Source organism: Drosophila simulans, chromosome X (assembly GCF_016746395.2).
Source record: "Drosophila simulans strain w501 chromosome X, Prin_Dsim_3.1, whole genome shotgun sequence".
In the NCBI taxonomy this organism is placed as follows: domain Eukaryota; kingdom Metazoa; phylum Arthropoda; class Insecta; order Diptera; family Drosophilidae; genus Drosophila; species Drosophila simulans.
This window is the reverse complement of record NC_052525.2, coordinates 1,962,402-1,986,839: the sequence shown is the minus strand read 5'-3', so window position 1 is coordinate 1,986,839 and position 24,438 is coordinate 1,962,402. Positions and strand designations below refer to the sequence as shown.

Here is a 24,438-nt window from a genome sequence, read left to right as displayed (position 1 = left end):
GTAGTATGTGAAAGGAATGTCGTGTTGAGGAGGTCCAATTCGACTGGGGAGTATGTATATGGCATGTGATTTACGGCACATGGATTATCTATTGCATTTCTGGGACTAATGGCTGAAAACTGATTGCAGTAATCTAAAGAGGCATGTATGAATTTCTAGAGCCTGTATCTTCGGTATTTAATGTGGTAAAAAATAGATTGCTTCAAGCACAACGCTACTTACCACTCGCACATTTCATATTCCCATTGTCAGGGGCATGTGTGGTTTTTCAGCCAATCGATTTCAAAATGGACTTTTGTGGTTTTCTGTTGTTGTACAAAAGCTTTCTTTAATGGCGCATACACAGACGGACACACGCACAGGCATACAGTCATAATAGAATAACAATAATTTGGTATGGGTACATGTACGTGTAGGCATACATTTGCATTCACTTGCAATGGGGGCCTTTAATGGGGTATGGGGTATGGGGTATGGGGTATGGGGTCTGGGGTCATGGGTCATGGCTCGGGGGGCAGGAGCCGGGGGTTCGGTGACAGTCGCCCGTACACAAATATTCGGATATGCCATAGCTGCGGCATACACGCATACCTCGGTACATGGCTGGCCTAGGTCTAGGACTTAATCTAACCAAGTGTCGTGTGCATCAGTACGTATCTAGATTTATAGTTACAGTAGAAAAAAAAACAAAAAAATATGGAGTAGGAATAAACAGGGCACTGTGGGTGGTGGATGGGTGGCGGTGAACTACTAACTAAGGGCCAGGTGCTCGGTGTGGGGCTTTCGCTCCGACTTGCGGGCCTGCAGGCGCTGCAGCGGCGGAATGGCGAACATCACCAGTCCGCTGATGGCGATCATGAGTCCGGCCATCAGGAAGGCCGGCGCATACGAGTCCGTCAGGTCGTACATCCAGCCTGGGGAGCAAAGGTCAGACACAGACACTACTTCCAGCTATTGCGGGTACTCACCTCCGATGGGCGGACCAATGAAGCTGGCAATACCCTGGAAGAGCAGCAGAAGGCCAAAGGCGTTGGTCAGCTTGTCCAGTCCCAACAGGTCCACCAGAATGACCGAGGTCAGGCCCACATAGGCGCCGATCGTGAAGCCAAAGACGCAGCAGTAGAAGGCCAGGGATTGGAAGTCGTGGCACAGCGGCACCATGGCAGTGGCTAGTGGAGAGGGAACGGAAGAAGGATTAGTCTGAAGGTCGAGCCGATCCGATCACAAACTTACAAATTCCGCAGGCGGTAAGGCAGACGTTGTAGACCAGGAGGCGGTTCACCCACGGTTTGTCCGATATGTAGCCCAGGATTATGCGGCCCACTGTGTTGGCCACGCCAATCGTGGATATCAGGTAGCTGGCATCCGTCTTGGTGAGCTTCAGGGTCTCCGCGTAGGCGACCACATACAGGTACGGAACGTTGAAGCCAATGCTCGTGCAGAAGTTAGAAACGGAGAAAATCACGAACACCATGTCCTTGAGCAGGGAGAAGTTCATCATTTCGGCGAATGTGTCGCGGGTTTCCTTGGAGCAAGTGATGCAGCCACAGCACTTGGCCTCCTCCTAAAACGGATGAATCGGGTTATCATCGGCATTCCTAATTTGTATTAACGTAAGTACAGGGAGAACGCGAGCTCCACCTCATGGGAAATGGAACCCGCTTAAGGTCACACCAATGCGGGATTACCGGGTCACTGCCAACTGTAATTTTCTTACGATCGCATTGAACCCGAAATTAGCATGGAAATGTAGTGGCGCTGCTCATGTTAATCAAATCACGGATTTAATGAACACGAGCCGTTCAGTTAAGCGGATCGACCCCTGGAGCGGCGTTTCAGTGCTTTGCGGGCTCTGGTCAGTGAATCACGATGCACCATCCACCATCCGGGGAAATGGAGGAGTTCTTCGAGGATAGCGAGATATTCGTGACGGGCGGATCGGGAGTGGTGGGCAAGGCGCTGGTCGAGAAGCTCCTGCGCTCCTGCAACGTTCGCCGCATCTACGTTCTGCTACGTCCTCGCAAACAGCTGACAGCGGAGCAGAGACTCGTCCGACTGCGGCAGGCCACTGTCTTTCACGTGCTGGCCGCGCAAAAACCCGAAGAGCTGGACAAGATCGTGGCGGTCCCGGGCGACGTCTCTTTGCCGGGACTGGGCATCGATCCCTCGATGATGCAGCGTATGAAAGGTGTTTCCCTGGTCTACCACTGTGCCGCCACGGTGCGATTCGATGAGCCGCTCCGCGAGGCTCTACGTCTGAATGTCGGAGGCACCTTGGAGGCGCTCAAATTCGCCGAGACTCTGCCCAAGCTGAGGGCCTTCGTCCACGTTTCCACATTCTACAGTAATCCCTATTTGACGCGGGTGGAGCCCAAGGTGGGTGTGTTACGGATCCTGGACTACCTTGCTTGTTTCCCTGACTCTGTGGCTCTGATCCTTGCAGTACTACTCCTCGCCGATGGACTGGCGGTTGTGCCTTCGACTGATCGACGATATCGCAGACGACGGGATGCTCAACGCGTTAACAAGAAAGTAAGTCGAAGGGGCAGTCCGTTTGCCTCCATATTGATTCCTTTGGTAAGGAATACACTTGGCTATCGATTTTATATATCATCATTTATATCATTTGGTTATCCCATGGCTCCCTGCCCCAGGTTGATCGTGGGCTTTCCCAACACGTATACGTTTACCAAAAACCTGGCCGAATCCCTGGTGAATGACTACCGCCATCGGCTGCCAGTAATAGTGTATCGTCCTTCCATAGGTAATCAAAAGACTGCAAATCCCTTAGTCCCTGATTTACAAACAAAGCCTTTCCCAGTTCTCTTTGCCGTGGACGACCCATCGCCCGGATTCTCGCCATCCTTGATGGGCGCCATGGGACTGTTCGCGCTGGTCGGCGCTGGAATCCTCAAGACTGTTTACCTGGGCAAGGACATTCGACTGGACATCACGCCGCAGGACATTGGCATCAAGAGCATGCTGTGTTACACCAAAATGGGCTACGAGATTTACAGGCAGGGCCCACCGGCTGATCTGCCAGTTTACCTGTCCTCGTCGTGCACCCACGTGCCGCACACCTTCACCCAGATTGCCGAGCAGATGGACACGCTGGACTTGTGGCGGGATGTGGCATTTGAAAAGAACCTGATGATCCCGGGCTGCCACTACACGGATAGGCGGTGGGCCTACCAGTTTCTCGTCTTCACCAAGCAGATCCTGCCGGCCCTTATTCTCGATCTGCTCCTAAGGATCTTCGGTCGAAAGCCCGTGCTGATGAGTGCGGTTCGCAAGGCCTACCAAACGCTGGAGGTGATGCAGCCCTTCATGTTCAACAACTGGGACAGTCCCGGTGTTACGGACATGGAGTCGCTGTCCAAGCATAGCGAGGGGTACGTGCGGTTCACTTAGTAGCTGGTTAGTTGCCCCATATCACCGTTCCATCCTATCCGCTCCAGTTCTGCGTTCAACTTGGATGCCTTCAACCATCCGGACATCCATGGCCTGGTGATTCAATCCTGCGGCAACATGCTCTACAGTATCCGAACGCACTTGCTACGCGAGGATCCGAAGACTCTGGGGCGTTCCAAGAGAATCTTAAGGATGTGAGTACCCGTTCTCGCTCAATACATAGTCGACTTCAGGTGAAATTCTTGCAGCAAGGTGTTCCTCTACCGGCTGCTTCGCCTCTTTTTGCTCTACAAGCTGATCCTCTGGCTTTGGAGAAGCTATATGGCGCATCTCTTCTAGACTACAATGTTTTAATGTTACCTTTTTCCCTTTTTTTTTTTCAATCTAAGTAGAATTGAATTTTAAGTCAGCTCAAATAAATCAAACGTCATTCTACTTTCTAACCGGTGTCAGATTTCGCTTTTTAAACAAAAAATATTTTGGATAGATTTTGGATAGGACTATGGATTCAGCTATCGTGAATGAAGGTGTTCAACCGGAAAGGGAAAATGTTGTTTTGGACCCACCGTTAAATGTTAATAGTGTAAATGTCAATATTTCCATCTGTATGGAGTATCGCAGCCGTATCAAGTGGAACCTAAACCTAGAGGCGGTGTCCCTGTATTCGGAAGATGAGACTTTTATCGGTGGTAGTTATTCCCTTTATCGCCATGATGTTCAACGGGTATCAGAACCGCACCATTGGATGCCCCGTCTTCGACTACTCCTGGCCGGCTGGTTGAAGGGGATCTTCAGAGAGCTGCGGTCCTATTTCACGAGGGGGGACATATCGCTCGCTCTTCCTTCACAGACCACAGACCAAGCACCAGAATGCCAAGTGGGCACGCCGTTCCAATGATTTATCGAAGTACCTCAGATTCTCGCCCTTTTCTACATTTTATACACTTTATACGCGTCGCACGGACTAAGTTAGCCCTCCTTAGACACACACACAAGCTGAGAGAGATCATATTCGAGGAGAGGAGGGACACACTTGTACAACTGCAATGACAACTGCAGCACCAGCACACCTGGTAAGTTTCTTAGTACTATGCATAAGCCCTGGTCAGCACTTGATATGCGTTTCATTTGATCTCATAAGCTCACCTGACTCTGGGACACGTTGTTGCTCTGGCGAAGGGAGCCGTACCGCTTTATAACGCCGGAGCCGGACATGGAGCGGTTCAGATCGTTCCTGGAGCTCACATAGTCGGGAAGGTTGTGCAGGGAGCCCTGCGCACGAAGACAGAATAGCATTAGATACTCCACTAAACGAACACCTCGATTCGGCTAGCCCACCTGGTAGAGAGCATCCGGGCGGTACATGGTGCCACTGGCACTCCGCTCGCGGTGCGCATCCCTCAGAGGAGTCAGCTGCAACTGGCTGTGGCACTTGCGGGCGATGTCATCGTTGCTGGTGCTCTTCACCACCGCCTGCGGTGGGGTCACCAAGGTGGGTCCCTGCCCATTGACGGCGCCGTTCGAGTTGTTGTTCTGAAGCATATTAATTAAAAATCAATAAAGGGATCAAATTCGCGACTTATTTTAATGGACTCACCAGACTGGGCTTGAGGTTGTGGCCAACGCTGTTGGACCGGCAGAGGGCACCCCCCGAGACCGGAGTATCCGTGCGCTGCGGCAGCTGCAGGTACTGATCCTTGGGCAGGACCTTGAGGGGCTCCAGCTCCGCCGGCGTGGTGTTCTGGTCGATAATGGCCGACTTCTTGGCCAGCTTGGGAGTGCTCGGCGTGTTCGGCGGCGTCTGCGGCGGTGCCTCTAGCTCCAGCGGTCGGAACATGGCCCCAAAGATGATGCAGTTGAGCACGATGCCGCCGATAATCAGCATCGCACCGCGCCACCCATAGTTGCCGATCAGGAACTCCGTGAGCGGGGCAAAGACGAAGGTACCGAATCCGGAGCCGCAGACGGCGATTCCCGTGGCCAGAGATCTCTTGGCTTCGAAGTACTGCGTCACACTCACGATGGCCGGCAGGTAGATGAGCCCGAAGCCCAAGCCCGTTCCGAAACCGATCGTGATGATCAGCGTGAGGACATTCTGGGCGAACATGCTCACGATGATGCAGCTGGCGGCCAAAATGGAGCCCGCTATGGTCACCGCTCGACAGCCATATCTATTTACGAACGACGAGCTGATCGGTCCTGCAGGATAAACGTATCATCAACAATCATAGTTGATCCTAAAGATCGGACTGAGTATGGCTTACCGGATGAGAAGGTCACGCCGACCATTATGGAGGCAATCCAAGCCGTGTAGCCTTTGCCCTCGTTGAAATAGTCCAGGAACTCATTGTAGAAGATGCCAAAGGAGTAGGTCATGCCATCGGCTGCGGGGTAGAAGAAATCACTCCGGGATTAGCCTCGTATGTATATATCGGATGCCCTAAGCAGGCCCGTATTCCAAGAGCTTGCCCAAAGTGGATTTCGTTCGATCGAACTGGTTGTCGGGCGCTGGCCATAAATCAGTTTAGTAGGTAATTAATTAGGGCTCCCATTTCATCAGGATCCCCATTCCCCACCAGTCTGCTCTAGCCCCCATCCCACCGAGCGCCAACTATTTCCGTGACCAGGCAATTACAGCCCACACGGCGATAAGATTATCGACTGCGTATCGACGCACTGGACACTTGGCCACAATTATCATCCAATTGATAGTCGCACGGCTGAAGTGGTGACCGTGCTCCACCTCCACCTTCACCACCACCTAAGCCTTCGGCGTATCGGGTGTCAGTATCTGGATCGGACTTTGCCGATAAGTCCCTCTTCCAATCTATCCCGCTGCACACCCTGATTTGCGGCGATTAGAGTGCCTTAGTATTTACGATCCCCAAAAATCCACGAAATGCCTATTACTTTTATTCCTGGCCACTTTTGGTTGCCGGGTCGGCCCCATGCTCTTGGGTTTGATTTATGGCAGCCGTAAAGGTGGCGGTGGCGGTGGCGGTGGCAGTGGTGATGGCTAGCCTACCCGCCGCAGTTGCCCAACCCCAGTTGGTCAAGTCTTCCTCCGGCGAGAGCCCCACGGGCACCTTCCCACCTTAATTGAAACCCGATTCGGGGGGTGTTACTCATTCCAGTCGGGGAATCGACTAGAAAATACCGAAGGTTCTTAAGCTCTGTAGCACTGAGTTAAAGCTTTGCTTACAACGCTCCTAATCGCTGGAAAACTGGCGAGGCCAGTTGACTTTCACTTACTGACTATGTGTATCATGAAGGAGCCGAAGACCACCACCCATCCCCATCCGCCGTCCGGCGGGGTGGGCTGCCGCTCCATGTCCATCTCGCAGGTCTCATGCTGCTGCTGTGATTTTCTGCGAGCCGGCGGTCCGTGTACCATGTTGCTGGTGTCGCCCTGGGCTGATTGCTCTGGTTTCCGGAAGAACCTTGACCTGCGAGTGGGTCTCCTCTCCGGTTGCACCTGCTGCCTGTATGTGGCAACTGCTGCTGCTTCTCCTGCTGTTGCTGATGGGATGTGCTCCTTAAAGCCAGCGGCTCATGTTGCAGCAACTGAAACGCGGGAAACAAATGGAAGCAATTAGAGGGCAGTCATTGCCAAGATGGGTTCAGAAGGTCGAGTGCCGCGCCCAGCTCCAGCATATTGAAAACACGTGATGAAGAGGATGTTGTCGCTGGTGTGTCTGCCCTGGTTATCAGCCGAGCTCGGCCAAATTCATTGAACCTGCTAAAAACACTAAAAACAGATAGACCGCACAATTTGGTGGGGAATGTACAATCTGACAGACGGACGGCGGGGGTTCTTCTAGCTTGGGTTTTTCAAAACAATTCGAAGGAATGGGGCGTGGTTCTAAGATTGGCTTAAGCTTACAACTTCTTAGTTAGTCTATTTAATTCTCATTTATATGCTCAGCAGCGAACAAGTTAAATTTAAACGTAAAGCCCCGGAATATATGCTAATATAGGTGGCGGGCCAAAGCGAAGCAAACCAAATCAAAGCAGTTATCAGCCCCGCAGTCACCCATTGACCCCGGCCTTCCAGTCCGCCCGCTGCTCATTAGCACGGTCCCCATCATCACGGTTATTTGGCAGATTCCGCTTACGATTCCATTGTCCATTGCCCCTCGAATCGGCAAGCCAGGAGAGATGGCACATCGCTACATTATATATAGCTCTCAACGCGGCTTATCAGGCTCGGCTCAGAAAAACACCAGACTGTGGACGATCGGAGCTGAGCCGTTTGCCATTTGGACCCCCAGCGATCAGCGCGGAAAGTCGTTCGTTTATGCGGCGAGAAAGTCACGAAAGTGCCACTCGCTTCGCCAGCTAACTAAGGCTTGAGGTGAATTTCTATCTATTCTTCGATTTATAGTGGAGGTCTTTTCCTTTCGTCTATTTTGCTGTTTTGTTTTCCCATCTGTTCAGCTTTGAAGATAGTATAGAGCATGAATATACATACATGGGCCTTCAGAAATTCTGCCTGCTCAATCATTGTTGGTTTTGCTGCGTTTTTGTGTGGTGGAAACAAAGCGCAAAAGTTGCAACAATGCCGCAAGATAATTGTGACGTGATAAAGCAGATGCGAACCGAGCAGAGCGGCGGGGTGGGTATATTCCCCCCATCCCCGCCTGAACAAAAACAAATGCCATTTCACTTTTTCCAAAGCCATATCAGCCAGTACTTGATATGCACACACATTACACTGAAAGCCAGGCATGAACAAAGGCTAGAAACTTAACCTAAAATTGATTAGGAACGAACAATCGGGCGACGGTCGTCGGGAGGGGCGTTATACTGCAGAACGCCATAGTATGTGGTTTCTAGTCGCACTAAGTCAACAGGAAACGCATCCCCAGCCTCTCCAACTTGGGCGGAGTGATTCATCCGTCGGCGTCGCTCTTTTGTGCAATCAGAGACAATTAAAACAATACAAATCAAATCAGCGCAAATGAGAGCCGTACACTTTTACCTCAAGAGCCTCGAGCAAAACGGCATTATCAATGGACTCGGCTGGTCCAAAATCTGGCCATGACATTCAGGCGTTCGTCACACAACCGAATCTTATATCGCCGACAAAGAGATTGCGCATACGCAACGTTGGCGGCGCGGACCAAAGGAATCTAGTTAGTACGGCACATATATAATTATAATTGAATGTAATTATTACTGAATATCCGCCCCTTGACCGAAACTCATCTATTCACACATAATTGGACTTTGGCTTCATCTGGTCTACTTTAAATCGAATGAAAGCGGAATTATGTATAATAATAGCTCTATTCGCTTATAGAAACACTCAGTGTCATGACACATATTAACTTTATGGTTAATAATATATTTTATGAGCCAACATTAATTTGATTATTAGCTTCCAATTGCTTCCCAAGACAACAAATTCATTACAATTCATTAATTCATACCGTTTAGGACAACGAACGGAGTAATCTGAATTTGAAATGCTCTCAAGCGTACTTAGGTGGACATATGCACTAAAGCTTTGGTGAACCAGTTGCCAACTGGATCGTAATCGGTAATTACTGCTCAATTCTACTGCATGTGGCCCCGAACCCCTCCACTTGTTTATCATGCACTTTCGCCCGGCAACCACAGCACCACCACTGCCCCTCCTCCAAGAGCGATAGCACTCGGACTGGATGCACCCAGTCACTCGTCCGTCGGGTGGGGGGCACTCGCGGGACTTTGCCCTTGACCTATCTGCATATGAGTGTAAGAGCCGAGAGATAGCCCCGAAAATGTGACAAAATGTGCGCAGTAGGCTAAATGCAATATCAGCAGAAGCAAAGACAAAAGCAAAAGCAAAAGCAAAAGAAGAAACAAAAGCAAAGGCAACACGAACACTTCGGTTACGTGGGCACTGAGAATTATTTCGATCACTCGCCAAATTAATGATCATTAAAGTGTCGGGATTAGATTGGACTCCTGTTGGCTCTGTTATTCTGAGGAATAAACTTCCAAAGTTAGCAACATTTTCTTCGAGTGTAGCCGCGAGGCTTCTATTTTGCTACTATTTCTGTTGGCTGGTCAGCAAAGTCGTTGAACCAACAGTATCAAAACAAACGAACGTATGTAGATTGCCAAATAAAAGCAGGGGCATGCAGGCGAATCGAGTGATTCACCCCTTTCGTGGGTAGTATGCGATCCATTTCCAGTGCTCAACTCCTTAACTATGTGTACTGTGGGAAGGAATAGTGCCTGCTGCCTTTGTCCTTTCAGATTTATGCCGCGGCTATCCTCGCCGACTTTTCAACTGCATCTCAGCTGGAAGAGCTGTCATTCGCACTTTGTTTATTATGAAATTAATTCACTTTGCTCGGCACTAAATGAATTTCAGCGTTTGCGGTCACGGATTTTTAATTATTGCGGCCTTGGGTTTACTTTGTGCTCACTTCCCAGTCGGAATCCCATGCCCACAACCTCCCATCAATCACCTCCAGCTAACCAGGCTGTTGAACCTGGCCAGGGAAAGATACTGACCCACTAACCGGATTGTACGGCTTGGGAAATTCATGACAAGGTTTTATTAACCTGCCCTAAATCGATCCTGTGAACTTCAGCAGGAAACTGACTTCTCGCCATATACTGCTGTATCAACTTGAACTTGACGAGCAGATTAAATTCGAAGAATTTAGTTTTCACTGTTTGATATCCGCACTTCCCCCGGAATCCCGATCAATCTTTCCCAATCTTGTCCACACAGCCGTAAACGCAAGCCTCGCATTTAGTCAACATCAATATCAGGAGCTATCAATATCGATCACGGCCACCTGGCGAGTGATAAGGGAGGGGGAGCAATGAATGCACTTCTGTTCTTTTTCTCCCACGTACTGGGTATGCAGGCGCGCCAAGCGAGAAAGAGAAATCCGAAAAAGTCGAAAGTAAAGAAACGATCTGTTTAAAAATAGTTTCGACGAAACGCATGCATTCTCGGCATTTGAATGGCTTCCCGACTCCAGGCGATGGCGCTTCTGGAGGATTGGATCGGCGGTGTGGTGATCGGAGATCGGAGATCGGTGATCCGATCAGATGTAAAAGATCACACATATTTGAGAGTCTGTTTGCTGGGCTCAACAGTTATAATCGCCTTATCTGATCCAGCCGACTTACCTTTCGCCTGTTATTTGGTAATTAACTTGTTGCTGCCTGCACTCTTTTGCTCTTTTCCCTTCGATTGCTTCACTTTACTGCCGCAGTGTGCGAATTTACGACTTTGTTGACAGTTTGTGTTCTTCGCGTTACAATTGCAGTTGTCCAATCGTCGAGATTACGGATTGAACGGGGCGTCGAGTGTTCAATAAAACTGAATGAATGCGATTTCGATCGCGTCGCACTTTGACTGCGCTGCTTGATGTACAGCGTCCTTGGCAACTGGCCACCCACGATATGTCCTTGCGGCGAATGCACACTCGGTCACACTAAACGGCAATAACGGTGCTTCTAACACTGACTCCCGGCTTGGCTTTCCCTTTCCCGATGGCTTCACTGGCTTCCAAATCGCGGGAGCGAGTATTACTTTTTGGCGAGACGCAACCGATGTCGCTGTCAGCAGGGCAGGCGACGAATTAAATTAAATGCGAGCCGTGTAAGAGCAGAACGCCGAGCACCGAGCAGCCGAAGAAGGAACGGCAGCAAAGACAAGCAAACAGCGAAACGCTCTCCACTCTCCACTGTCCTCTCCAGGCCTCTCGCACCGCTCCCTCGCTCCTTATCAGTGGTCAGCCCCAAAGAGCGCGCATGGAGAACTCTGGGCGGGAGCGGGAGCGGGAGAGCGCCGCCAAGTGATCGGACCCAATCCGCTGTGAATTATAGGCACCTTATCAGTTTATAATATTTCGTACAGGTTTCGTGCTTCCAATTGTGTTGTCCGCATGCAAATAACACGGCACTTTCGGTCGGCAGCGGGGGGGAGGGGGGCTCGGGGATGGTCTCGACTGCTTACGCCTTTCTGGCTTAGTGTTAAATATTAATTAACAAATTTGCTCGAGTTGAACTGTGCGTAAATCGAAATCACAACGGCCACAAAAAGCGAATACAATCATAGCAATCATTGTGTTTAGACCACACTGAGCACTATTATACTCTATTCCATGTCGAACCCCACTTCTTATTTCCTGTTCGCTTAGAAATGAATTTATTTTGCAGTGCACACGGATAAACAGTTATTTCCATCGCCTGCATTTCGAATTTTATCCGCTGCAGAAGACTGAAGCACAGTGTGGCAAAACGGTTTTCAAAACTGTTTATTTATTTATTTTTTTTTTTGTTTTGCTTTACTTATTCAAATTTTACAACCCCATCATTTTTGCTTTTCCCCTGCAATCGCAATCGAACTTTGCCCATGCAGCCTACTGCAGCTGAACTTGCAAATCGATTAGGCTCGCGTGCCACCCAAGCTGCAGCCAAAAGAAGTGCAGTATCAAGGTCGGCGATGAGACAAGTTCCCCGCGGGCCACAGCGAATGCCCGATGCTCTACACGGGCTTGGTGGAGCGGTACATACAGCTCGCCCTCGTGAGGAGTCACGCAGTCAGCGAGCGCATTGGAAATCATACTTGACCGCGCTTCGCACTGATCGCATAATTTGCTGTACAAATATGTGATTTCTAATGCTAAAAATACACACCAGCCCCAAGACCATGATGACCAGGCTGACTAGACTGGGCCGTCGGTCACAGGTAGGCCATCCGAGGTGAGTTGGTCGACCAACCCGTGATCCTATATACACGCCCGTCCTCTCCTGCCCTCGCGAACCCTTTCCCGCGCCGCGTTTATGGTTGTCGTAATGCGACAATATTGATAGCCGATTATGCCAGGCCATTGATAACGCCCTCGCTGGGAGGGGGATTGCGGGAGGGGGACCGGGAACGGGAATGTTGCTGGGAATCAATTCCGCATAGTGCGTCCGAGGGTGGTCATGCCACGCCCCATTTCTAGTTGATAAGATAGTGGAGTCCAGGCCGGATGAAATGGAGCGCTGCTGCAGGCTTGACTTGCCACAAGGAGCGAAATGGAGTCCCAGCAGGAACTGGGCCAGAAACCTATATACATACATATTTACCCGGTTGGCAAGTGTCAGCCGTTTCAAGCTCCATGTTCATTCAAGCAGGCATATTTGACACACTTCGGAAGCCCGGAATATATTTCCTTCTATTCGTAAAACTAAAAAAAAAAAAACTAAAAAGTATATATTTTCTAGTAATGGACATCTCCCAACCGGACGACCTATACAAGGAGGAGGAGACTGTCCGTCAGCCATCGCTCATGCCGAGAGATCCCCTCGAGGTGTTCAATTGGATAGCTTCTTTGGATGTGGACAAGCTGGAGGACGAGACACCACCCGCAAGTTTCTACTTCGATTTGGTGGAGACAAAGGATGTTGAACTGGCCTGCAGTGTCAACACCGGAAAGCTTCTCGTAACGCTCGGTTGTCAGACAGATGTGTCGCAGCCAGATTATTCATCCAACGCAGCGTTGGCACCAACGGATCTGAAATTATCAATACCCGAAGGTGCCCCAGTCTGCCCATGTCCGGACGCATCTGGTGATGAAGTATCTATTACTATATTTACAGAAAGCGAATCTGAACCCAAACCACATGAGAACTCCGAGCGCCCACCGAGTCGCTTTTCGTTTTTCGGCATGTTGGTGAAGGCGGTCCTGGCACTGTCCGTGGTGCACGCCCTCTATGTTCTGTCGACGATCGGCTTTGAGACCTTCAAGAACCGCGTATGCCAGTCATCTGTCTTGAATATGACACCGCCTCAGACTTCGTCGATCAGGGAGACGATCGCTTCCCTGCCCGAGAGCATTTGGCGCAGTGTTGAAGCTAAAATAGCGAGCCTGCGAGCCCGCTTCAGATAAGTCCGCTCCTGGATGTCGGACTTTGTTAGTTTCAGCTTGGTTATTTATAAACCCATCCCGCTATTTTTACGCCTATGGCAGCAGTTGCTGTTTCAGTCGATTCCTTCGCCGTCGACGTCCACTGTTTGCTGTTGTTCTCGTTGCCGGCGGCGTTAGAGATTACGAGTAACACGGACTGCCCGAAAATACGGATTGCTGTTGTTGTGTACCCGGGACAACAACGACTATCCGGCCCAGCGATAAGCGTCGGAATCAACACGAATCTCGGTCAATAGCTCACCGATCCATAGCCAAATAAACGCCAAGCTGAGTCTCCAGTTCAAATCAAAATTTCTCGCTCTCCCTTGTGCCCTGCGTAAAATATTCCATGGCGCTGGTTATGCTACACCACCTAATCCGCGCATCCGTGGACAATGATCCCGCGCATCGGGCGGGCGCCTTATCGGAACCAAGCACCTTTCGCCCATTGTCGCCTAATAGGTGCATTCACTCGCCTCCTCCCCATCCGAAACGGAACTCGATCCCGACCGGCGTCATCGCTCTGGGCACTGCTACTATCTGATCACACCTGGCAATTGGGGGGGTCGTCGTGAAAGGCATTTAGTTCTTAACTAACCAAAAAAGCTCTTTAATGTATGAACAAAATAAATATCGTTGAAACAGAAAAAAAAAGAAACCTGTGTAGTTCTTTGAGGGGATTTTGGCATAACTCAGTCAAAAACGGCCAAAAATGAATTAAAATTACTGTTTTGTGAAGCTAATGGCCAAAGCCAACGATCCTTATCACTTTTTAAATGGTTTTGGAAAAAAAAATTTTTAACCAATTTTCGCATTTTTTAGAAGGGGTAACATCATCAAAATTTGCGAAAAATGGTCAAAAATTAGAAATCGAAAATTTAAACGCTAATCGATTGGAAATTTAATTCCGACTTCGCCGAGGTATGGCATTCCGTTTTCGGTCCATAATTTCGTTAGTTTTGAGCAAAATACTGAGTTTTTATGGCGGAAAATGTGGATTAAATAGCATTACCTAACTACCAGGTGGGGCTCATCCAAATGATAGCCATCTCCGTGCATTTGTAGAGCCTTCGTAGGCAAATTACGGTCTGGCCTCTTGCCTAGTACCAACTATTGATTTAATTGCAGCCGACGGCCAAGGAAGCGCGGGAATCTTCGCTGCACGTCAACGTCAAACGGGGCGAAAAGTCGGAAAATGAGCTGCCAGGAAAAGCGCAAGGCATGGGCATAATGTGAGCCGGCCCGGCTTGAAGTATGCATGCAAATTAGCTGACAAAACCAGATTGACATTCGGCAATCAAGGCAAATTGTCTGCATCGGCACCGGCCATAGTAGGTTCACTTTTTCCACTTTTCACGAAACATGCCGCATTGCCGTTTTCCCTGCCGCAGTCCAAAGCCAACTGAGCAACTGGCTAAAGGCACAGCCGAAGGCCAAGAGCGCGGCCTGCGAGTGGTAGTGTTGGTTGGGGAAGAGGGGAATGGGCGCCTTTTGGGGGGATGGGGCTGCAGGACGACCCAAAAGCCCGGGGACTCATGCTGTCCGGGCGGGTCGTTTGCTCTGCCAGCGCCTGCTATTTAACATGCACTCGTCAGAAGCGCTGGGCCGCATTAAAATTGCAGTGTTGGGGGGCAAGACGAAAGCCGATCCAAGGGGCCGGACATGTACTCTCCGCAGCCACCTGTTGGGTGGCCCCTCCCCTGCTCGCGGCCATTAGATATGTACAGGCACACACGGCACACAGAGGCAGTGCAGCCCATCGGGATCTCCGTTTGCAGGGAGTCATGTCGATAGCCATGCTCATTATCCTAGTGTTCTGGCCCGGCTAGTACCTACCTGCACGTCTGGCCAGTAAAGTCAGTGGTTACTGTCCATACCCTGTATCCACAGTGTCACTAATTCGAATACCATAAGTGCTAATCCTGCGACCGCATCAGTCCTTCCCCGGCGAACTGTCGCTAATTATGCACGGATTAATGAAAGACATGCGCTCTCTAGCGAAAACAGCAGAGTTTACACCTGCCACATCCATCGGAGGGGGAATCCGTTTGTACGGGTATGTGCCACTTAAATGGCGGGCGATCAACGGAGTCCCGTTGCCACAAGTGGCGCACAGCATCCTTCCAACTTCCATTAGCCAGCTTCCTGGCGTTCGTAACTGTACCACCGCTTTCTCTTCTGCCTGCACTTTCACTTCTGGCCTGCTTTCTCCGCAAACACAACCCACCACCCTCCCTCCACCTGGAGCTCCGCACGTGCCACGGATGTGTGTGTGACAGGTGGTTATATCAGTGCACCCGAACCCGCCCCCCGGCGTCACGTTCCCACTCGGTTACAATGTTACCATGTTGTGTGTATGCAGTTTGGCTATTTGCAGCTCTCGGACTACGGAGGAGCATGTCCGAAAAGCACTTCATTTCAGCAATATCCCCGGGGGATGAGGCGTACCGTGCAACTGGGTGGCCGAATATGCATGGCAAAGGGTTATATACGCAGACAAAAGGTTACGGGGGTCAAAGGTTAAACGTTTCCCACGTATTTACGAGCCTATCACTACAATTCCTGCCCGTTTGCGGTGTTAGTTCGGCAGGCCTCTGTCCAGAGATTACGTGGCACTGAAACCTCCTCGTTACTTTAACTGACCGAGATCCCCCTTGGAGTAAGGGGTATTTGCTACGTCCGAAGTGGGGTAGAACTACCTCATCACCGTGCACATGGCCACTTACCCTTGCACTTTTTGATGAACCGGCACGTGGCACGTGATGCTACCGGTCGATCCTTGGGTCACGGTCACCGATGCGGCTTGGGATGTCGATACCGATGCGCACGGTAAACGGATGCGGAAGCTGAGACGGGCACTTGTACCTCGGAACACGGTAACCAAAACTGTTGGATATCGAACCTAGGCGAGTAATTAATTGACAATCGCTTGGCCGTGGACTCCAGCGACCCGTAATTGGCGGAAGGCCGGCCATCCGCCATCCGCTATCCACTTTCCGTCGTCCGTTTGCCGTGCTCCGTACTGCCGAGCCGAGCCGAATCGGACGGGATTGAGTTCAAACCGCCGTTTTGGCCAGCCTGCCGCCCGAAAACAGTATGGCCACGTATTTTGAAATGCAGCGCCGATGCCTGCGAGCTTTTCAGCTTTTGAGGAAAGCTTTCGTGGAGGCAGCCCCATTGGAGGCCACCCCCTCCTCCGCTTCGTGCGGCTCAAGTCACGTTGCACGTACCCCTGGGGCGCTTGACTTACCCGTGTTTCGGCCTCTCGTTCCACAACAGTTCCTTTCACTCCCAAGTGCCCACTCCACTGCGTCCACCTGTTGCCGGTGGCCATAAGCCACTTGTTGTCGTCTGCCGCTTGCTTGCTCCCTGTGGGGAGAGGCAATTAGGAGGAGCCGCATTGCCCACTCGATATAATCCGATCGCACTTCCTCCTGATTAAAAGGCCACAGAACCTTTTACCGTAGTTAACCAAATCTATAAAATTTATAGGTTTCGATTTGAAGATGACATAAGCGACATATAACCTTGCAAACTATTATTATTAGCAGCCAATAAAAACGCATTTCTAGGTAAGTGGAGCATGCAATGGGTTACTATACTTGGTTACGTATACAAAATGTTATGATAAATGGAATGTGAAATGGGGGGCTTCGAGTGCAGCTGCGTTTTATGTTTTCATAACGCGATAAGCGGTCAGGATTAGACTCCACCCCTAGCCCCATCCTCCTCCTCCACCTCTTGCAGTTGGTCCTGCTCCTCCGGCTGGGTATCAACGGTATCGTTGGTGTCCGCATTCAGGTCTACCCAGTTGTCATCGCTGATTTCGTCAATGGTATCCGTGTCATCCACTACGGCCGCCACGCTCACGTCATCCGTGGAGCCGGAATTAGTGGTCCCAGTGGTTGTGGTGGCCGTGACGGCGGACGAGGGTCTCAGTATCTCCTCCTGAGTGGCCGGAGTCGGGGTCGTCGACGTGGTGTACGATGCGGAGGAGGGTGTCTCCGAACGGTAGCCCATTCCCGTAATGTACGATCCGGACCCAGAACCCGAGCCCGATCCAGACCCTGATCCGGATCCCGATGCGGTTTCCGTGGCGGTTTCCGTGTTGGAACTGCAACTTGCCGTTGTTCCCGAAGTGGAGGCGTCGTCTCCGGTGAGGGCATCCTGAGAAAGCCTGGGCCGCGGGGCGCCCTTGAGCTTGTTCTTCTGGCGGGCAGCCTCGTAGTCCTTGAGATCGGACAGCTTTAGTGTGATTTTCTGCAGATCGCGTTTCAGCATCTCGAAGTCGAATTCCTGATTTTTGCTGATGATCAGAAAAACTGGTGATCACGCGCCGATCGAAATTAGAACAGTGACTTTTGTATAACAGTCACTGGGGCAATATCGGTTTATACCTTCACTGGCCCCCATAAAGTGACCAAAAATCACTTTTACTGCCATACATAAGCAATGTAATCGATTCTCTATTGTTAAGTAGGCCTCAAACTTATTTACATACATACATATGTATGTTTATCATATTTGCACCACATCCAACCCAAATTCAAAGACATGCGAGTATGTATTAGATATTTGCAGTACATTTATATTGCGGTGAATGATTGGGGAAAACCAGTACATATATGTACATATACAAATGATGGTGCAGTGATGAGCATGGAGCGATCGGGAAAAAAAACAGTATGCATTACGATCATGGGGATAGGTGGTGGTCCTAGTAGAAGCCGTAGTGGCCGTGGTGGTACGGATAGTAGCCGTGGTGTCCGCCGTAGTAGGGCGCCGCATGGACGTATCCGTAGCCGCCGTAGTAGGGACTGCTCAGTCCGCCGTAGCCGCCGTAGTGACCGTGTCCATAGGCACCGTATCCGCCATAGCCGCCATAGCCGCCATAGCCGCCATAGCCGTGGCCGAACCCGTAGATGCCTCTCTTCTCCGTCTTCTTCTCATCCACGGCGGATGGCTCCGCCTCCAGGGCTTCAGGAGCGGGCTCCGAAACTGCTGCCCAGGTGCTCATGAAGCAAATGGACAGGATGACGAACACGCACTGCACAGAGAAAAAAAGGTTCGGTATATGAAACATTTGAAGCGATGTTAACAAGTGATTTGTTTCAAATTGTAGACAGATCACTTCCAGCAATTTTAAATAACTTTCATTTTGTTGGATAAACTGTCACTCAAAAAAAAAAGTCCTTCACTCGACGTTTGCTTGACCGGTGGTCCTGGTGTCCTGGTATCCTAGTGTCCTGGTGTTGCTGCTTACCAAGAACTTCATGTTGCTGCTGCAGATGTTGCTGGTGGCTGTTGGCTGGTTGACTTGATGGGTTGGGCGCCAGGCGAGGTTTGTTGATGGCTGCCAGTGGCCCGGCGCTTTTATAGTCACCCGGCTTGGCTTATTGTTGCCAGTTGCTGCTACAGTTGCAATTATGCAAACTGACAATAACGGCGGCAGCAGCAGCAGCAGCAGCGATTGTTGCAGCTGAATTGAATGCATGACGGGTTGAGGACTTGAAACCGAATATTGTTTATGCTGCGGAGCCAAAAGGTCATCCATCCGCTCATCCGGCGGAGGAGGACTAGGCGGAGGATTGCAGTGGGGGAAGTGAGGTGGAGTGGGCGTGGAAACTAACGATATCGGCTATAATTGCCAGCGCAGTCGAAATTCTAAGATCCCAGGCTCGTTGGGTAACCGAAGTGGGGCAGCAACGCGATCCACAAGCAGCGTGCAACACGAGACCCTCGACGCGTTCCACAATCACCAAGTGCCCCTCTCGTACACGGTAGGCATATCGTATAACACTTTCACTGCCAGATCGAATGGCCTGCAGCCCCCAGAAGGGGCACTATTACCTAAGCTCGTTCAGAAGCTGGCCAAATGCTAGGATGCCACTGGCCCCGTGGGAATCGCACATGCGCCAGCATTAAACACAAATTACGAACAATTGCACGTTTGGCAGCGTTTTGGCATTTTAATTAAGCTTCCAGACAGCTGAGATCTCTGCCAGATCATTTCCAATGCAAGCTCTTATCGAAAGAATATCCAAAGTGCACGACTTTTGCGGAGACCTCTGGCTTACGGGGTATATTGGGCCAAGGCTCGGTGACCAGCTCGATGGTCATTAGTTTTAATGGGCGTGAAACTAGGTCTTTCACGAGATCTTTTATTCAGAGGAGCACAGCTTTTGTTTAATATACTAAAACTTTAAAACACTATGATAGCCATTTGGGTAGACGACTCGGTTCTCCGCATTCCATTATTCTCGATCACTTCCGTCTACCGGGGGTACTTGCTACCCAGTACCTAGTGCCGTGCCCACACAATGAAGGACGACCTTGACCACAGTGGCAATTGCAAATCGCAATTGCAGTCTGCTGCGGCTGTTGCTTTTGCTGCTCCGAGTTCCCAAGTCATGAATGAAGCAACGCCGGGGGCAACATTGTTGAATGAAGCATGCAAAAGATTTTCCCAATCGACGACGTCTCGCCATCTCTGGCCAAAAGTGGGTGGCACCGCCATTGTCTCCTTCTCCCCGCGATTGTTTTCGTATCCACATCGTTTAATATTTATGCTCTGCCCATTGGAGGTGAATGCACGCGAGACGCGTTGGGCAAGCGGAAGCCCAAGCAGGCAAGGGGTTTGGTCTACGGACTGGGACCTGGTCACGATCCGGAGATGACAACATATTTGATTGCCAGCTAAATTATAATTCTTGACTAAGTCTAGTCCGACGAACGGGTCGATGTTGATGTCGCTGTCGATTGATTGATTTCCCATTGTGGCCGACCAGCTTGATTTACGGCACAGACGGCTAATTGCGCATTGTTGGCTTGGTTCCAGGGTCAGATCTTGAATCTGGAATCTTACAATCCCACCGGGCCTGCCGACGGTCCTCTACTTTGGCCAGCTGTCCGTGGTTACACAACAACAACCGGCGTTGGCCGTTTTCAGCTGAAAATGCTTACATTTCCTTACAGTTTATTGCGCTTAACAAACATTTAACAATTAAAGGGCGGAGGTGGGCGGGCCTAGTACTTCAGTTCCTTGGCCTTGTCGTGGGCTCCCTCGTCCAGGAGCTTTAGCTCCGCCTGCTGCTTCTCCGGTCGGATGACCGTGTAGTAGTGGTAGTAGCGCATTCCCAGGATGTAGGTGCCGTACAGGGTGACTCCAATGCAGGCGTACACCGCGCCGCGGTGCAGCTTGTCCAGCAGCGAGTTGGTGTTAATGGGCTTCTTCTGCATGGCGGCAAATCCCTTCCAGGTCCGTAAAAGTTTCCGGCAGTCGAGTCCGTCGCCTCAGCTGGTCTGTCAGTGATGACGGCGGCGAATGTATCGATAATTGGGAGTATATTCGCTAGCCAAAATAAGGCTGGAGACAGTCGAATAAGTATTATATTTTTAAGGGAATGATAGGAAATCTTTTAAAATGTCCCATTCAGCTTGGAGTCTCACTCGCTTAACATTAATCATTAATCTCACTTTTAGCTACTCTAGCTGGAAATAGGCTTAACTTAAATCGCCGATTAATTATATCGCTGATCTCTGGCCAATCGATATACACCTATACGCACGTGTTTACAAATTTGTGTACTTCGTAGGAATTTCATCGTATTCTACAACGCCATTGTGAAATAGCTGAATCGAAGAGACCTCCGGAGGATTCATGGATCACGAATACGTTGGGGTTAGCCCGCTGGGCGCCGCGGACGGCAAGGGCGCCGCATCGAACGCCATCATCCTGTGCTGCGAGTGCGGAGTGGCCATCCAGCCGAATCCGGCCAACATGTGCGTCACCTGCCTGCGCAACCATGTCGACATCACGGAGAACATCCCAAAGCAGGCCGTGCTCCACTTCTGTCGTAATTGCGAGCGCTATCTGCAACCGCCGAACGAGTGGATACAGGCCGCCTTGGAGTCCCGCGAACTCTTGGCCATTTGCCTTAAGAAGCTAAAAGGCCTGAAGGAAGTGAAGTTGGTGGATGCCGGCTTCATCTGGACAGAACAGCACTCCAAGCGCATAAAGGTTAAGCTGACTGTGCATGGGGAGATCACCGGGGGAACTGTGCTCCAGCAGGTCTTCGTGGTGGAGTTCACTGTACAAAACCAGATGTGCAACGACTGCCATCGGACCGAGGCCAAAGACTTCTGGCGCTGCCTCGTGCAGGTTCGTCAGAGGGCGGAGAACAAGAAGACCTTTTACTATCTGGAACAGTTGATCCTTAAGCACAAAGCCCACGAGAACACTCTGGGCATAAAGCCGGAGCATGGCGGCCTGGATTTCTTCTACGCCAATGATAACCATGCCCGACGCATGGTTGATTTCCTGCTGACCATGGTGCCCGGCAAGGTAACAACCTCAAAGCGTCTCATCTCTCACGACATTCACAGCAACAACTATAACTACAAGTACAACTGGTCAGTGGAAATAGCACCAGTATCGAAGGACAGTGCAGTTTGCCTGTCTAAGAAGCTGCGCCACCAGCTGGGTAATCTCTCGCCAGTGGTTCTGGTCAACCGGGTGTCCAGCAGCATTCACTTGATTGATCCCCTGACCGCACAGATTGCAGAACTCACCTCGCAGGTCTATTTCAGGTGGGACTCCTATTTGACATAGGTTATCTTCGAGTAAGCCAATTTAATTGCTTTTTTCAGAGCTCCCTTTGAGGCCATCTGCAATCCCAAGCAGCTGGTTGAGTACGTCGTCATGGACATTGATGTGATCATGGAGAAGGATCGAAAGACCTATCCTGGTCAAGGGCAGGTTTCCTTTAAGCACGCCCTCTGCGACATTTGGGTGGTGCGCGCCTCGGAGTTGGGCATCAACGACAACCCCATTCACACACGCTCCCACTTGGGTCATCTGCTCAAGGTGGGCGATTCCGTAATGGGCTACAACACCGGAGAGGCCAACATCAACGATCTGGAGTTCGACAAATTGTCGACGGATGAAATTCCGGATGTGATTCTTGTGCGCAAGCACTACGATCGACAGACCAGACTCAGCCAGCGCGTATGGAAGATTAAGCATCTGGCGGCGGAGGCCACCGATGAGCGCAGCAAGTACGACTACCACGAGTTCCTTGACGATCTCGAGGAAAACGAGGATATCCGCGGTCAGGTCAACATCTATCGGGACACAAACAAGACGATACCAATCGAGGCACAGGCCGCTGGAGGTGATGTACCCCAGATCACACTGGAGGAGATGTTGGAAGACATGACGTTGGAGTGCGCAGACGACGAAATGGGCGAGGAGGGAGATGCCGACGAGACAGAGCCACAGTTGTAGTCCTTTTTTTTTATTAATCATAACGCTTTCTTTTACCCATGTATACCCTGTACATAATCGCTTTATCCATATAAACAACTAGGAAACTGGATAAAACTTAATGTGTGAATACTCTGAAACTGATTTGCCTTTATGTTACCAAGGTTGCAAAGTAACTTAAATTTGGAATACTGATTGCTTCCATATTTCATTCGCTTGCCTTGGACAATTTATCCTAAATGGAATATGGAAGCATCCTAAATGGGAAATTTTTTGTCTTTTTGGTGTAAGCTTAACGTTGGTAACATAATGGTTGCGCTAAAATTGTAGCTAAGTCTTGTCTAAGCTTCCGTTTGGCCTGATCTCTTCCTAAGAGAGTCCCAGCTGCGGCTTCTCCTTGAAGAAGTACACCTCGTCACAATCGCAAGCGTGATCCGCTTCCCATTCAAGCAGCGCTCGCTTAACAATAGGCAGGATGTGCTTTCTGGTGGCCTGGACGTTGTGTTGGCGTAAGAGGCAGCCGCCCATGAAGCGGGTGTCCACCTCATGAGGTCGCAGCTCCAGTTTTGGATCGTTAGACTCCATCAGTGCTTGACGGACGCGTTGAACGAATTGGCCTTGGCCGGAGAGAGAGATCAAGGCCAGGTCACGCTGCACCTGGCCATCGGCAGGTGATACATACATTCCCAGGATAACCAAAAGGTTACTCTCCACGCCAAACTCGCGAACGGCTTTTTCGGCGCCGCTTTTCTCCACAAAATCTCTGACTAGGATGGGCATTCCAGCTAAGGGAACCACCTGGCGATCGGTTTGCAAGACCTTCATATCCTTGCGCAAAACTTCGGTGAGAGTTAGCTTACTAATATCCGCCCTCGCAGCCACTAGCTCATCAAAAAGGCCACTTCTTTGAGCGTCCTTACGGTTAAGCTCGCTCTCCAACTTCTGTACCATGGCTTCGTCCTTTGGCCCGTAGCGCTTGGCCGCGGGTGAAAAATTAATTGTGTCCAGCACGATGGTGGCGTGCAGCAGCTGAGCCACGCTAGTGGATCGGGGTTGTTCCTCGGCCAAATACCGCTGGGCCACCAGAGTGGCGCAGGAACCCACCGAGGCATCAATGTCCAGTTGGCAGATTGTTGGCAGCTGCTTGAAGGATGGACTGCTGTCCTCCAAGGGCCTGTGATCCAAAATTTCAGTAACATTTGGGGCCAGCGGGCTTACATGGTGGTCCACGAGAATAACGTTCACATCCTGGACCACTTCCCGGGGAATATCGTCTCGGAAGAGCAACACGGGCTCGGCAATCCCACATTTCACAAACAAGTGGCCCACCTCGGTTTTCAACGGGTAATCCCGGCGAGGAATGTTCAGTATTGGCACATAGTCGTGCTCCCTATGGCGCTGGGCGTAGACAAACGCCAAAGTGACGGCCGAAACGGCGGAGTCCAAGTCGCACGATTCGTTGCCCATTACCAGATGTAATTTACGGCCAGAAACGTCGGGAGCAGCTGCCCAGGCAACTGGTGAGGCCTCCGCCAGATGCTGCGCGAGAAAAGAAACCCTATTAGTGCTTGACCTTTTTCACTTCTGGTGCTCTTGCAGAATTCTCACCCGTCCCAAGGTGCCCCTGGCCTGGGCCAAAAATCGTAGAAAGCACATTTGTTAGGGAAATCTCGGAAAAGCTGGGAAAACAAACGTCGTATAGCTTCCATATATTTCAACAGTTGCGCGTATCGATTCGATGTGACATTTATCGATTGACCAGCGCAAAACTGAAATAAATAGCTTACAAAGCCAAATGCTCTATATGTATGTAAATATATAATGCATTGGTTTGTAACGCAGTAATATAATCTC

General features: G+C 50.5%; 8 protein-coding genes and 1 long non-coding RNA gene across 12 annotated transcripts; 4 read left to right on the top strand and 5 right to left on the bottom strand.

Moving 5' to 3' along the window:
• Positions 1–301: 301 nt before the first annotated feature.
• LOC6724932 (monocarboxylate transporter 12) lies at positions 302–16,378 on the bottom strand. Of its 2 annotated transcripts, none has more exons than XM_016173317.3 (9): positions 16,046–16,378; positions 6,664–6,975; positions 5,676–5,795; positions 5,009–5,610; positions 4,750–4,944; positions 4,558–4,683; positions 1,234–1,564; positions 969–1,169; positions 302–914 (listed from the first exon to the last, which is right to left on the bottom strand). In XM_016173317.3, exons 2-9 carry the CDS (start codon positions 6,803–6,805, stop codon positions 751–753), a joined length of 1,881 nt encoding a protein of 626 aa, XP_016037790.1. In that variant the 5' UTR covers positions 6,806–6,975; positions 16,046–16,378; the 3' UTR covers positions 302–750. The 2 variants fall into 2 exon arrangements, with proteins under 2 accessions (XP_016037790.1, XP_016037791.1); XM_016173318.3 differs by lacking the exon at positions 16,046–16,378 and adding an exon at positions 10,549–11,138.
• Positions 1,786–3,846, top strand: LOC27207421 (fatty acyl-CoA reductase wat). Of its 2 annotated transcripts, XM_039296598.2 has the most exons (6): positions 1,815–2,376; positions 2,444–2,532; positions 2,655–2,764; positions 2,822–3,392; positions 3,459–3,605; positions 3,660–3,846. In XM_039296598.2, exons 1-6 carry the CDS (start codon positions 1,870–1,872, stop codon positions 3,748–3,750), a joined length of 1,515 nt encoding a protein of 504 aa, XP_039152532.1. In that variant the 5' UTR covers positions 1,815–1,869; the 3' UTR covers positions 3,751–3,846. The 2 variants fall into 2 exon arrangements, with proteins under 2 accessions (XP_044779472.1, XP_039152532.1); XM_044923537.1 differs by having other exon boundaries at positions 1,786–2,764.
• On the top strand, positions 4,318–4,824 carry LOC120285250. Its single transcript, XR_005544524.2, has 2 exons — positions 4,318–4,484; positions 4,553–4,824. It is a non-coding gene; the product is annotated as an uncharacterized LOC120285250 (long non-coding RNA).
• Positions 11,282–13,686, top strand: LOC6724931. Of its 2 annotated transcripts, none has more exons than XM_016173109.3 (2): positions 11,282–12,129; positions 12,637–13,686. In XM_016173109.3, exon 2 carries the CDS (start codon positions 12,639–12,641, stop codon positions 13,299–13,301), a length of 663 nt encoding a protein of 220 aa, XP_016037792.1. In that variant the 5' UTR covers positions 11,282–12,129; positions 12,637–12,638; the 3' UTR covers positions 13,302–13,686. The 2 variants fall into 2 exon arrangements, with proteins under 2 accessions (XP_016037792.1, XP_016037793.2); XM_016173110.3 differs by lacking the exon at positions 11,282–12,129 and having other exon boundaries at positions 12,526–12,948; positions 13,012–13,686.
• A 514-nt stretch (positions 16,379–16,892) lies between the features above and the next one.
• Positions 16,893–17,710, bottom strand: LOC27208478 (period circadian protein). Its single transcript, XM_039296603.1, has one exon. It carries the CDS (start codon positions 17,598–17,600, stop codon positions 17,022–17,024), a length of 579 nt encoding a protein of 192 aa, XP_039152537.1. The 5' UTR covers positions 17,601–17,710; the 3' UTR covers positions 16,893–17,021.
• A 170-nt stretch (positions 17,711–17,880) lies between these two features.
• On the bottom strand, positions 17,881–18,737 carry LOC27209409 (keratin-associated protein 19-2). The gene is made up of 2 exons (XM_016184845.3): positions 18,583–18,737; positions 17,881–18,366 (listed from the first exon to the last, which is right to left on the bottom strand). The coding sequence occupies exons 1-2, from the start codon at positions 18,592–18,594 to the stop codon at positions 18,037–18,039; spliced, it is 342 nt and encodes a 113-aa protein (XP_016037788.2). The 5' UTR covers positions 18,595–18,737; the 3' UTR covers positions 17,881–18,036.
• Positions 18,738–20,261: 1,524 nt separating this feature from the next.
• Positions 20,262–20,656, bottom strand: LOC27207671. The gene has a single exon (XM_016183359.3). The coding sequence runs from the start codon at positions 20,556–20,558 to the stop codon at positions 20,346–20,348; it is 213 nt and encodes a 70-aa protein (XP_016037787.1). The 5' UTR covers positions 20,559–20,656; the 3' UTR covers positions 20,262–20,345.
• A 188-nt stretch (positions 20,657–20,844) lies between these two features.
• On the top strand, positions 20,845–22,701 carry LOC6740605 (60S ribosomal export protein NMD3). The gene is made up of 2 exons (XM_016170528.2): positions 20,845–21,908; positions 21,969–22,701. The coding sequence occupies exons 1-2, from the start codon at positions 20,980–20,982 to the stop codon at positions 22,603–22,605; spliced, it is 1,566 nt and encodes a 521-aa protein (XP_016037786.1). The 5' UTR covers positions 20,845–20,979; the 3' UTR covers positions 22,606–22,701.
• Positions 22,600–24,361, bottom strand: LOC6724930 (exopolyphosphatase PRUNE1). The gene is made up of 2 exons (XM_002105931.4): positions 24,193–24,361; positions 22,600–24,123 (listed from the first exon to the last, which is right to left on the bottom strand). Exons 1-2 carry the CDS (start codon positions 24,238–24,240, stop codon positions 22,954–22,956), a joined length of 1,218 nt encoding a protein of 405 aa, XP_002105967.2. The 5' UTR covers positions 24,241–24,361; the 3' UTR covers positions 22,600–22,953.
• Between the last annotated feature and the right edge of the window lie 77 nt (positions 24,362–24,438).

Coding starts and splice junctions, on each gene's coding strand:
- LOC6724932 (XM_016173317.3), bottom strand. CDS start 6,805: ATGGTACACGGACCGCCGGCTCGCAGAAAATCACAGCAGCAGCATGAG. Junction 5,796..6,663: donor CTTCATGATACACATAGTCA/GTAAGTGAAAGT, acceptor TCTACCCCGCAG/CCGATGGCATGACCTACTCC. Junction 5,611..5,675: donor CGGCGTGACCTTCTCATCCG/GTAAGCCATACT, acceptor TTTATCCTGCAG/GACCGATCAGCTCGTCGTTC.
- LOC6724931 (XM_016173110.3), top strand. CDS start 12,531: ATGTTCATTCAAGCAGGCATATTTGACACACTTCGGAAGCCCGGAATA. Junction 12,949..13,011: donor GAAATTATCAATACCCGAAG/GTGCCCCAGTCT, acceptor CTATATTTACAG/AAAGCGAATCTGAACCCAAA.
- LOC27208478 (XM_039296603.1), bottom strand. CDS start 17,600: ATGCTGAAACGCGATCTGCAGAAAATCACACTAAAGCTGTCCGATCTC.
- LOC6740605 (XM_016170528.2), top strand. CDS start 20,980: ATGGATCACGAATACGTTGGGGTTAGCCCGCTGGGCGCCGCGGACGGC. Junction 21,909..21,968: donor ACCTCGCAGGTCTATTTCAG/GTGGGACTCCTA, acceptor TGCTTTTTTCAG/AGCTCCCTTTGAGGCCATCT.
- LOC27207421 (XM_044923537.1), top strand. CDS start 1,870: ATGCACCATCCACCATCCGGGGAAATGGAGGAGTTCTTCGAGGATAGC. Junction 3,393..3,458: donor CTGTCCAAGCATAGCGAGGG/GTACGTGCGGTT, acceptor TATCCGCTCCAG/TTCTGCGTTCAACTTGGATG. Junction 3,606..3,659: donor TCCAAGAGAATCTTAAGGAT/GTGAGTACCCGT, acceptor AAATTCTTGCAG/CAAGGTGTTCCTCTACCGGC.
- LOC27207671 (XM_016183359.3), bottom strand. CDS start 20,558: ATGCAGAAGAAGCCCATTAACACCAACTCGCTGCTGGACAAGCTGCAC.
- LOC6724930 (XM_002105931.4), bottom strand. CDS start 24,240: ATGTGCTTTCTACGATTTTTGGCCCAGGCCAGGGGCACCTTGGGACGG. Junction 24,124..24,192: donor CCAGGGGCACCTTGGGACGG/GTGAGAATTCTG, acceptor TTTCTCGCGCAG/CATCTGGCGGAGGCCTCACC.